The sequence below is a fragment of the Perna viridis genome, chromosome 9 (genome assembly GCF_037379345.1).
Source record: "Perna viridis isolate PV_CMFRI_1.1 ecotype Kerala chromosome 9, ASM3737934v1, whole genome shotgun sequence".
NCBI lineage: Eukaryota > Metazoa > Mollusca > Bivalvia > Mytilida > Mytilidae > Perna > Perna viridis.
In genome coordinates this window covers 38276767-38290145 of record NC_142453.1, presented here as the reverse complement: position 1 = coordinate 38290145, position 13379 = coordinate 38276767, and the positions used below count along the sequence as shown (strand labels likewise).

Genomic DNA, 13379 nt, shown 5'->3' with positions numbered 1-13379 from the left:
TTATGGATTTAATAATTTTTTAACATTATTCATGTAAATTGGGAATTCTGGGAAATCAAATTTCAATATTTTAAGTACCTTTAAAAACTTTGAATTTGTAAAAAAACAACTTGTTTAATCAGTAATTAATAATCATATACTAGAAGATCTATCCATTTCTGATTGTTTTATTCAGGCCAACCAGTATATTGTCCACATTACCTTCTATTGCACTCTATATTAACCACTTGATAACTTTTGAAGCTGACATTGTGAACTTCATCTCCTGTCTTCAGTGAAACAAACTTAACTGCACAGTATGGCTGACCAGCACTGGAAAAGCAAAAAACACACACTAAAAACTTAAAAACTTTTATTTTGTTCATATGTAATGATATTTTTTTATAACTAGAGGCTCCCAGGGGTTTTAATCGCTCACCTGGTTCATTTTTCACTTTTCAAGGGCAATAACGCTAACAAGGAGTCATCCTACAACATCAATTTGATGCATAGGACTATCATATGGATCATTTCATCAATCAAAAGTTTTTTTCTATCTATTATAGTTATCAGGGATGCAGCTTCAATTTACTTGATACAGATGGAGCAGTCAAACCCTGAACAGTTGGGGCAACATTCAAGCTTAATACAGTTCAGAGTTTAGATTGTGATTAAAAGTTTAACACATGATATCCATAATAAAAAAAAAACTAACAAGGAGTAGCCTACAACTTTGACTCAATAAAGACTTTTGTAAGCTAAATCATAAGGATTATTTCATGAACAAAAATTTTGTTCTACTTATAAAAACTGCAAAATATACCATTTTTCGCCTTCAAGGGCAATACCTCTATGAAGGAGTTATCTTACAACATTGACCCGATGGAGACTATGGTAACTTAAGGCTCTCCAAGTTGAAGCAGGAAGATCACATTTAATTTCCAATATCTCTCATAGTTTTTGAGATATGTGTAGAAATTGATGACTTGTCTAAAAAAAGGCAATGGTAGCCATAATTTATGCTTGATCTAAATAACCAACATAATTATTCACAAAGTAAATACCCTGGTGACCAAGTTTTATAATAATCCACTGAATGGTTTCAGAGGAGATTTTTTAAAGAAAAGTTAACAACGACAAATGGCGATGGCAATAGCTAACATGGCCTTAATAAGGTGAGCTAAAAAAAAAGATTGGAGAAATGCGTTCATAGGACACTGATGTTTGGTCATGTATCACCTAAAATTTGAAGATATATTAAACAGGAAATGAATATGGCACTAAGATGAATGTTGGACACAAAATATAAACTAAATATTGCCCGTAACAGGACTAATACCCCCATAGCCTGTTGAACCCTATACATTATAGAAAAAATGTGGACATGTGATATAAATTAGACAAAATTTTTATGGGGGATAATTAAACACTGACACCCAATTTTGCTGCCATTTCTAAAACCCCCAACTCCAAACCAAAATCAGTACTCTTTTTTGTTGTTGACAACACAATGACAGAATTTGACAGCAAATTTACTTTGAACATAAATTCCTGACAATATGCACATCCTAATATGGTAATTAAATACCCCACTAAGTTCCATTACAATACTCCAAGTTGTTGAGGAAGAGTTGCAGACAACACATGAAACCAAGTTTTGGTGAAATACGCCTAAGTCCAACAGACATTATTTCTACAATTTTTGCCCAAACATAAATTCCTGATAATATGCACATCCCAATATAGTAATCTAACACCCCATTGAGTTTCATAACAATCCTGCAAGTCTAAGAGGAGGAGTTGCGGACACACAAGACCATGTTTTGCTGAAAAATGTAAGTTACTACAATTTTTGTCAAAACATAAATTTCAGACAGTATGTACATCTCCATGTGGTTATGTTACATCCCACTAAATTTTACAACAGAGCTGTTAGCAGCTAAGAAAATGTTTGAACAGACAGAAGGACAGACAGATGGTTGGACAGAATGACAGACAGGATGAAAGTACCTATATAATCCCCCAAACTTCATTTTCAGGGGATATAATAAGGATACTGAAGCTTCAGACCAAATCTTAAAGACATAAAAAGAACCGGTCAAGCTGAAGCTACATATCAAATTTCAACTTTTGCTGATAAAGGATTGCTGAGATTTGCCAGAAGAAAAATTACTGGAAAAAATCTTTCAGCAGTAAAACTTAATGTGCCTGATATCTGGTGTAGAGCATAATACAATTCAAGTTAGTTGTTGTTTTTGTCGAAATCATCAAACTAAGTTCAGAATGAGATGTAATTTGATGACTTAATAGAAGGATACAATTTACAAATTGTTATTTTGCAGAAAAACACCATAGACACCTATAGGATTCTCCTGAACAACAGACTCCTATAGGATTCTCCTGAACAACAGACTCCTACAGGATTCTTCAGAACAATAGACACCTACAGGATTCTCCTGAACAACAGACTCCTACAGGATTCTCCTGAACAACAGACTCCTATAGGATTCTCCTTAACAACAGGCTCCCATAGGATTCTTCAGAACAACAGGCTCCCATAGGATTCTCCTGAACAATAGACTCCTATAGGATTCTCCTGAACAACAGGCTCCTATAGGATTCTTCAGAACAACAGACTCCTATTCGATTATCCTGAACAACAGGCTCCCTTACGATTCCCCTGAACAATAGACTCCCATAGGATTCTCCTGAACAACAGACTCCCATAGGATTCTTCAGAACAACAGACTCCTATAGGATTCTCCTGAACAACAGGCTCCTATAAGATTCTCCTGAACAATAGACTCCTATAGGATTCTCCTGAACAACAGACTCCTATAGGATTCTTCAGAACAACAGACTCCTATAGGATTCTCCTGAACAACAGGCTCCCTTAGGATTCTCCTGAACAATAGACTCCTATAGGATTCTCCCCAACAACAGAGTTCTTCACTTGTTATCATTAAACTAGAGTTATAAACCATAACATTGATAATCTACCTTGAAGTATCACACACAGCTATCAATGGTCGTCTGTTGGCAAAAAGATCATTCTCACCAAATACTGAAAAAAATTATCCATACGTTTTTGAAAGTTAAAATTCAAAAGCACAATTTTCTTTTTAATACAAAATATAAGAAACATGGATCCATTCTTGGTTTTTTTCATTTCTATTTTTTCTTCCCTGTTTCCACTTTTACATATCTCGTATCTTATAGAAAGAAGTATTTTAACAAAAAACTCTTCTTAGAGAATTAATTCCTATTTTTTACTTTTGTTACCCCAATTAAACCATACCTAGTTCATCCTTGTTTAAGAAGGATTGAGGAGTGCACACATGATATCAGTACAACCTTTACATAGAATTGCAATTTTACCGAGTTCTATCAATGACATACAGACAGCATTTTACCGGGTGAACTAAGTGGATATTGGCAACATTGGAAGTAAATAAACATGTAAAATAGAAATTCTAATAGTGAAATCTTAAAACAAAATAACAGAAATTTTGCTTTAAAGCTAGGGAAAATCATGTTTGTGCCAAAAAAGACAAATAAACTTTGATGGAATGATGAACTATGAAAGCTAAAACCTTTGAACAGAAATGGACAATTTTGGTCACTAATTTAGACAACAATGAACCTTTTAAAGTCTAATTCAATTTTCTGTATACACTACCTGGAGAAGGAGATGGTAGAACTCTAAGTAACCTGACTGGTCCCTGCCTCACAGAATATACCTCTTGGGCTTCCCCGTTAGGCTGGAATAAAAGACCAACCATAGGTATTGACAGTGTATGAAAAGTATGAAGTAAGTTAGATTAGATAGTAAATCAGTATCTTCAAATTCTTCAATTATGTAACAAAAAATACCTCTTAAGATGACAAATATAGGAAAATAAAAGAATCAAGCCAACTATTCAATGCTTTAATGTGACAGAAAACATTTTTGACTTTTAACTATAGAAATGCTAATTCAAGCATTAAAGGTAAACTAAGAACTTTGGTTCTTTGTGTATCAAGGGATAGGTGTGGATAGTTACACTGTGTATTGAGGGTTTGGTTTAAATAGGTATATTGTGTATTCAGGGTATATTTAGATAGGTTCTCTTTGTATTCAGGGTGTATTTTGTATATTCATGGAGTATTTAGATAAGTATAATGTGTATTCAGGGTGTATTTAGATAGGTATATTGCGTATTCAGGGTGTATTTAGATGGGTATATTGTGTATTCAGGGTGTATTTAGATAGGTATATTGTGTATTCATGGTGTATTTAGATGGGTATATTGTGTATTCATGGTGTACTTAGACAAGTATATGGTGTATTCATGGTGTATTTAGATAAGTATATTGTGTATTCATGGTGTATTTAGATAGGTTTATTGTGTATTCAGGGATTATTTAGATGGGTATATTGTGTATTTAGATAGGTATATTGTGTATTCAGGGTGTATTTAGATGGGTATATTGTGTAGTCATGGTGTATTTAGATAAGTATATTGTGTATTCATGGTGTATTTAGATAAGTATATTGCATATTCAGGGTGTATTTAGATACGTATATTGCGTATTCAGGGTGTATTTAGATAAGTATATTGTGTATTCATGGTGTATTTAGATAAGTATATTGCATATTCAGGGTGTATTTAGATACGTATATTGCATATTCAGGGTGTATTTAGATAGGTATATTGCGTATTCAGGGTGTATTTTGATAGGCATATTGCGTATTCAGGGTGTATTTAGATAGGTATATTGTGTATTTAGATAGATTCACTTTGTATTCATGGTGTATTTAAATAAATTCACTGTGTATACAGGGTTTGGTTTAAATAGGTTAACTGTTCAGGATTTGGTTTAATAAGTATACTGTTTATTAAGGGTTTGGCAAAGATAGATTACCATAACATTCCATAACTGTACACCATTGCTGTATCCAAGAATCAGTAATAGAGGGATTCCTTTGTTCTCCCCAACTGTAAAGTCAGGGTTCCGTGCTATATCTATAAAGAAATATAAACATGAGTAATGTTGTTTGTGAACTATTTTTCACTTACTTACTTACTTACTTACTTAAAAATTTTATACATGTCCATGGGAATAATCCAACACTTTTCTCAAATGAAATTAAGGGGTGTATTTATAATATTAATAAATAATAAGCACCTTACTTTGTAAAGCTCTTTGTAAAAAGATGGTCACACAAAGAAATGGTTATCACTACTGTACTTTCCTAAAAGATAACAACAGTGGTCTCTTCTTCAAACCAAGACTTATCATGCACTCCTTTCAGTTTTTGTTACCAAAATGATGCACATGTTTATATATTACCATTCATACTTGTACACATATAGTTACCATTAATATCAGACTTTTCAAATCTTATCCACTGAATCTTTTCCTTGTCATCAACCTTTTGACTTCCTGTGTAGGCCTATAAACAGAATTAATATGGAGTAGGCATTGCCTATAAAAGCAAGTGCCTTGTAATTTACCATACTTCAAATTTCATTTTATCCTCATGAGCAGCTACAGCAATATCCATTTCTTTTAAAGTTTAATAATTTGTATATAATATATCTGGACCAATGTCAGTTCTCTTAGGAAAACAGCAATATTTACACAATCTATAATGTAAAGAAATGCCCATCAAATATTTTAGACTAACGTCTATTTCAAGAAGTTAATAAATGCCTTTCCTTTCTAAGAATTTCAGCTATCATGCTCTGATTTGAATAATATGATCAAAGCTAAATTTTCTTTTTATTTGATAAAAAAATAAGAAAATACCTCAAGAATATCAGAAAATATTAACTTATTTTTACTGAGATGTGATCTTTAATCAAACACTTTATTTGTTTGCTTAAGAAAATGTTAAAGTTTCTACATAAGGACAGTCACTTAACCATAGAGATCACACCACTTTGTGGTGCTCACCATAAATAAGGAATGACAGGAAACCATAACAAGTCTTAAAAAAAGATGTCAGAAGAAATACGAGCGAGAAAGATGATGTCAGAAGAGATATGGGTGAGAAAGACTATGCCAGAAGAGATACGGGTGAGAAAGATGATGTCAGAAGATATACTGGTGATAGAGATGATGTCAGAAGAGATACTGGTGATAAAGATGATGTCAGAAGAGATACAGGTGAGAAAGACGATGTCAGAAGAAATACAAGTGAGACATATGTAAAAAGCATTTGTATTTGCTTGTGATGCCAAACTTACTAATAAAGAATTTTACTATGAACCAAACAATTGAAATAACTTAAGCAAGGTCATATTCTTGTACGTCATTAAAGATAGTTCTTAGTTTTTTTATAACCAAAATCTATGATGTATTTAAAATTGAATAAACATGAGATTTGTTAAATGTACATTCATCTTGATGTATTGTGTACTCAGAGAGAAGTGTTTGAGGTAAACAACCATTACAATGCGATATGAATCAGTGATCTCTACAGGGCCATACAGCAATACATTGCCCTAATGCTACTTTTTTTTATATGGGGATGCTATCCCAAAAGAACTACCCATTGGGTCCTATACAAATATGATGCTATAATTTTTAGATGCAAGATGCTATATTGAATTTCAGGGGTTACCAAGATGCTATCTGTAAATCTTGTGAATGTTGTCATTACCTGTGGAACAACATCAGATATAAAGTCCACCACATTTTCCATCACAGTCTTGTCACTGAAATACATAACTAGTTTAAGTAGCATACATGTATCATATACTTAACTAAGTAGCAATGTGAATAACCAAAATCTGACACTTTATGCTGAAAAAAAGTAATATTGATCTAGGGATTTAAAAATAACACCAGCAGCCATGTAATTCTGTAGTTTCTTATCATGCCTGTTTATTAATAGTAGGCAGTTCATTTTTTTGCATACTGTGCACTTTTCAATATTTTTTTGAACATACATGTACTCATCAACAGCTACATGTATGTGTGACTGCTGGTTGATAAATGACCTTTCATGCAAATCTTTCTATACGTAACATGTGTTTTGTATTTTGGAATACAGTTGGAAGCACATAAATTTACCTCACCTTTTTCCAAACAATTACTAAGTTTAAAGATGCTGCTTCAAAAAACAGTTTAATGCAATGAAGGATTAGTTGTGCAGGTAAACAGTGGTTTAACCTATTTCTGGTGCAACAAATTTCCAGTGCAATTACAAATGCAGATTTTTTTTATAACAAAGAACACGGGCCTGCACCTGTGGATCATACATCATCAAGGTCAGATCAAGGGGAGTTTACCAACATACTCAAATCAGCTCAACATTCAATATACATGTTTGGTATAATATTCCTTTTATAAGTTTGCCATTGTAATTTACTGTACACCTCTAAAATCCTAGTATGCATTCAAAATTAAATTAAAATTTGAACACTGATCTTCAACCTACAATAAAATAAACAAAACTGATTAATGGTTTGCTATGTACGAAGCATTCCTCACTGAAGTCAGATGATAATGAAATGTATGTATGACCAACAATTTCACCTTTGCACCAGAACTAGGTTAGACAAATGACAATAACAACAGCCAATGACCCTGGTCATTCTTCAATTCCTGAAGTAGGTTAGCATTTGCAATCAATATTTTTTTCAAAATTGAATATGTAAAAATATCCAAGTTACATGTACATGTATATGTATAGAAACAAAACATATCCATCAATTTTTAATTTGAATTTTTATTGGAGGCTTAATATATTGACCACTGGAATGGGGATAACCCACTATACTGGGGCCTCACTTTTCATGGTACTTATTGTTTTCTAGACTGAGGAAAATAGACCTCTTGCTTGTAAGTGGGTTTTCATATTATTTTATCTGAAGTTAGTAAATGTTTCATTAACGATTTTTGTAGCAGTCTTCTATAAAAATCTGTGGTCTAATCTTTCTTTGCATAAAACTTATTTTTCTGATGCATCATATCTAGGAAATGCTATGCCTTAATAATTTTCTAGATACACAGGTTTGTCTGTAGGCAGAATGAATTTTGCAGTAAAATTGAGGGTGTATTCAATGTTCATTCCAGACCGCGCCTTTACCCCATTGACCCAGATATTTTATGTATGGCGCACAAAAAGCACTGCATGTAGGCACTGCAGGTGATCAGTATTCTGTATGTCAATCTCTGAATTTCTGGATTTTTATAGGTTGCATGCGCAGATGCATTTCCATATTTACATTGCCAATGCCTTGACTATTTCATAGTAAACAAGAAAAATGAAAGTTACAAATTTTTTAGCATGCGGTTCAATACTACTGAAAGAAACTGCAGATGGTGCCCCATGGAACATGGCTGTTTCCCCTGACCCTGCTGACGGCACCTAATAAATATGGACATGCCCAGCGAACCTGATGAATTTCGAGTAAAAATGGAAACTGAATATCCATAGGCCTGGGTAGGATATGAACCCAATAAGAACAGAGAGATTCTAAGTGGTGCTGCAACAACAAAATGAATGACGATTTGAATCTGCAGAATGTTATAATAAAATATAATCAACATCTATCAAAATCTTTTTATTCATTCATGGAGGTCTATAACCTAATAATGAAACTATAAAGTGTATACAAACAACTTACAAAAATGTATTTGTTGGTTGAATCTCTCCTGTTATCTAAAAATGACCCCTATCATATCATACAACCACATTGGCCCTTTTTTCTGAGAATGACCCCCTGTTTGACTGTCACGAGGGGCAGTGGCCCCATTAGCAATTTTCTGGAATGAACACTGCATATTTGACGAAAGGTTATGATGAACATTAAAATGGGTTAAGGATATTGATCCAGTCATCTATAGTCCATACTCAGTTCAGGCTAATTTTATAAACAATGTGGAAAATATGCGATAAATCAATCAATTACCTAAATGGCTGTGGTCTTATCACATTGTTGACGAATCTTATATGTTTTCTGGGTGATTCAGCAGCCATTTGAAAGTTCAAAATAGAATGTAAACAAAGATATGTTCTGCAAAATGACGTCAGTTTTGTTTTGACTTGTCCGCGAAGTAAAGTTCTTTTCCGCTTCCGGTGTATAATGTCGGGAAGTTGACTGTGGAAACTCAGTGCACAATCCGTAGTTTTTTATCGGCTCCATAATTTTTTCATTAGTGGCATGATTTCGGGTCAAAATTTAGTTGGTGTGCGTTTTGTCACGTGACACGGAATAGTTTTTGCTCTATATTGTGACATTGTGACACGATATACTTTTTGCTCTATATTGCAACGAAAAAATTGACAGCATAATAGGACACACCTTGGATCTGACTATGATAATCATCATTTGATGGTGTTTTTAGACATCTGGTTGAAGAAGATTTTTTCTATTTCACTATGTATGGATATAGAATGTCCACTCATTAATCTGAAGCTCTGATAATGTCCAGAAGTTCGATAAAACGAAGTTTTACCGGCTCTCTTATATAGAATGAATCACTAAATAATTTTAGTTAGTTAATTATGTATTCATTCACTTAATCACGATCGAGTTACAAACACATTCACACAGAAATGTTTAGGTAACAACCTTCATTCGCCATAGAAGCCTAATTCATTTTTTTTAAAATAAAAAACAAGTGGTTAAAAAGTGGTAGTCCAATCATTATGCATATATATTAGAATTAAATTAATTTTGAATTTGGCATTAAACTCTTTGATATTTGCCTACTTCGGCCATTCGCCAAAGCAAAGCTTTAAATTTTCTTCATTTCCAGGAACAGCAAATTTAATTTAAAAGGTATAGATTGAGAAACGAATGCAAAAAAAAAAAAAAAAAACAAAAAAAAAAAAAAAAAAACAGTCCGGAAGGCTATTAAATACAATAACATTTTTTCACTCTTTTGCAACTTATTTAATAGTGAGATCCAGCGTTAACCAAAACACCTTTGAAACTTAAACTGTTCATTATATAAATCTTTCTACGGGAAAAAGGGTTGGTTACGGATGAATCTCTATGTGCATTCAGCAAAAAAACTTTCAAAATTCACGCCAGACGTGTAATTACCCTTGAAACCCTAATTACACTGTAGCACGTAGAGTAGATATATTGATTAAATATCTACTTTATGCCAAAGAATGATCGTTTTCTATCAAGTATTTAATCTGAAATAATCTTTGATCAGACTTCGATTTTGATATAGCCACTGCTATATATGCACATGAATGCTCTAACTTGGAACCACATCTGTTTATTTGGGAATCTCTTTTACGGATTATAAGCATTAATGTTTAGAAACCAGTATCACGCTGTCTAAAGATAACTTTGCTTGCAATAAATGTCGCAACGCACTTTATTCCTTAATGCGATCTGGCAAAGTTGGAAATATTATTATGATATAAAGCGCGAATAAAGCTTTTTACTCGCTCCTTTTTTAGTTTGTATGTCGGAAAATCAAAAGCCATTTGCTTTGTTTGCCTGTGAAAAAATCCAGGCTCTGGGTATTTATCTAATGCAATGATTAAGCACAGTTCTACCTAACATAGTTTTTTTCAAGACTGTTTTCTCTACCCCCCTCCCCCCGAAAAAAAGCCAATGCATATACATTTAGAATTTACAATGTGCATATATCAAAAATCCCCCTGCATGTCTTCGATAATGCAAAATTTATATGTAAAATGTTTGTTCAGTTTTTACGCATTATTTTTGCTCTAATTTTTTGTAAATAATGTAAATTTTGCAACATTTCTATTGTATTTAATGTACACCTACACAAGTAAATACATAAAATTCCCGTATTTCAAAACTGTTACTTGATAAATTGCTGCGATGCACCACTCAAGAGGAGCATGGATGTACATGTAGGTTCTTCAAGTTCATGTGTAGATATATGTGCTCAATAGCCTACATTGTAGTTTTAGTATTTGTTATGACAGGTCTAATCTATTAAATATTTGTGCCAACCGGTCCTGTCGTGCTTATTGTAGTCAGTAGTTCAGCTTTTTGTCGTCTTTTCGACTTTTAGGGTAATTATTTTTGTGTGAAACAAGGTTGTCTTTTATTTCAGTTATCTGTACCCAATGTTGAGTTTGTATTTAATCCATGTCTTTCCAAAATTTTGTTATCCGCCTCTTGAAAATCTTGAAAAACAAAAGCAGGCGCGTCCCGGTTGATGGATTTGATGGGGGTGCAATAATGCCTTATACATGGGTTGTCAAGTTATATTGCCTTGCTGCGAACCATCTGAGGTTTATTGCCTTGCTGCGAACCATCTGAGGTTTAGTTGTAAGATAATCCATGTGATATTTATTGAAATTAGTTTTTTGAACATGAATTAAAGACATGCCAAACTTTCATGCATTTTATCGGAGATACCTTTTGCTTAGATGTTAATCTTCGAAACCTCTAGAGAAGAAGACCCCTCTCTTGAAATGTTCCGTAAGAGGAAGCATTTTCATGACATAGTTTAGCTGTCAACTCTTTTTGTTATAAAACTATACTAGATTTTGTGACTATTTATTTTCATACATTACAACATTAGATTGGAATTAAAAAAAAAAACAAAAACAAAAACAAAAACGAACTGTTATTTTGATCCAATATCTAAGCACCATAGCTTCCCTTTAATGTAAACAATATTTATTGATGACAACATACAAAATATACTATTAATGTACATATATTAACAATTAGGATTCAGAAACAAGCTCAAAACTTTTATAAATCTGTTAAGATAAACATACAAAAATTAAAACAAGTATAACAGCATGCTCAGATTGTTTCGTAGAACAAATATATAGTATTGAATGTCATAATTTATAATTATTATGATTAAACAATAAGTAATAAAGTGTAAATAATGTAAGATATTTAAAGTTAGATAACGAAATGCAGGATATACTTGCAGATTATTAGGATGTGAAACATTTTGTCTTAATTATGAAATTTTGTACCAACAGAAATATATCACTATTTTGTTTGTCGGTTAATTCATTTGAACCGTATAATAGGAGCTTTTCGTCAACAGTAACAGATAATTGTGTTGAAGGATCCAGCAAATCTCTTCGTTGATTTCTGTATAAGGGACAAGTTAGTAAGAAATGACTATTAGTTTCAAGCGAACCGCAGCGACAGTTGGGTGAATCAGTTAAAATCCTTACAAAAAAATGGGAATTTAGAGAACTTGAGTTCATGCGCATGCGTGTGTGTAACATTTGACCGAGACGACACCCGATGTAGAAATAGACTGGGACTTTGTTGTTGAGATCTTGAAGTTTCCTTTTAAAAAGCGAAATTGAATTATATGTCCTTATCTCAGGTTGAAGGAATTCCAGAGTTTGATAGATGAAGGTAGGAAATAGCCCACATACAGACTGACTGGTGATTATATGTAATAAATTGTCCGTCTGTCGAGTATTATGCTCGTGTTTACTACCGACACAGTTGGGCACTAAATTAACAAGATATTGTGGGGCTGTATTGTTGACCATTTTATGAAAATATAATAATTTGTGTCTCTTACGTCTGTCTGTCAGTTTTTCCCATCTAGTTTCGTCATAGAGTTTTAGAATGTTGGTTAATTTTGTTCCACCTGTTACAATACGAGCAGCGTCTAATTGTACATTTTCAATTTTATCAATAATAGTTTGGTTTTGATTATCCCAGGTTACATCTGCATATTCCAAAATCGGACGTATAAAAGACAAGTATAATTTTTCAAGACTAAATCTATCTAAAACTGATTTTAATTTTCTGAGAATGTTGATTCTTCTGTACGATTTGTCAATTATGTAATTGCAATGGTCAATTCATTTATCATCACTCGATAAATATAAACACCTAGGTGCTTGTGATTTTCAACAGATGCAATTTCGTGACCGTTCATTTCTAGTGAAGGGTGAATAAGTTTATTTACTTTACAAGACACAATCATTGTTTCAGTTTTTTTTGTGGATTGAATTTACTAGCCAATCTTGAGACCATTTATAAATTTTTGAAATATCACTATTTAAAGTTTCAGCCGCGCTGATAGGATTATCAACAATAACATGTAGGCTTGTGTCATCAGCAAATAGTTTGATTGTTGCTTGAATTTCGTCCACAATGTCGTTTATAAATAATAGGAATAACAAGGGTCCAAGAATAGACCCTTGTGGTACTCCAGCATTTATAAACAACCAATCCGAATGTGACCCATTTAAAACAACCCTTTGAGCCCTAACCGATAAATAGTTACGAAACCATTCTAATAGACTACCCGATATCCCTGATTTTGTAAGCTTGAATAATAGACAATTGTGCCAAACTCCATCGAAGGCTTTACTTGTATCACAAAAGACAACTCTTATTTCTTTCCCAGCGTCAAGAGCTTTTCTGAAGTCATTGGATATGTTTATTAATTGGTTCACAGCAGATTCCCCT

General features: G+C 33.0%; 1 protein-coding gene across 1 annotated transcript in view; it reads right to left on the bottom strand.

Moving 5' to 3' along the window:
- LOC148608394 (BCAS3 microtubule associated cell migration factor-like) overlaps positions 1-9043 on the bottom strand; it is a 34993-nt gene extending 25950 nt beyond the window's left edge. The window contains exons 1-7 of the mRNA XM_088544028.1: positions 8886-9043; positions 6629-6683; positions 5341-5416; positions 4885-4985; positions 3659-3740; positions 2980-3043; positions 202-312 (exon numbers count right to left, since the gene is read on the bottom strand). Of these exons, the coding sequence (XP_088400154.1) occupies positions 202-312; positions 2980-3043; positions 3659-3740; positions 4885-4985; positions 5341-5416; positions 6629-6683; positions 8886-8953 (557 nt within the window). The 5' untranslated portion in view covers positions 8954-9043. The remainder of the gene's footprint in view (positions 1-201; positions 313-2979; positions 3044-3658; positions 3741-4884; positions 4986-5340; positions 5417-6628; positions 6684-8885) is intronic.
- Between the last annotated feature and the right edge of the window lie 4336 nt (positions 9044-13379).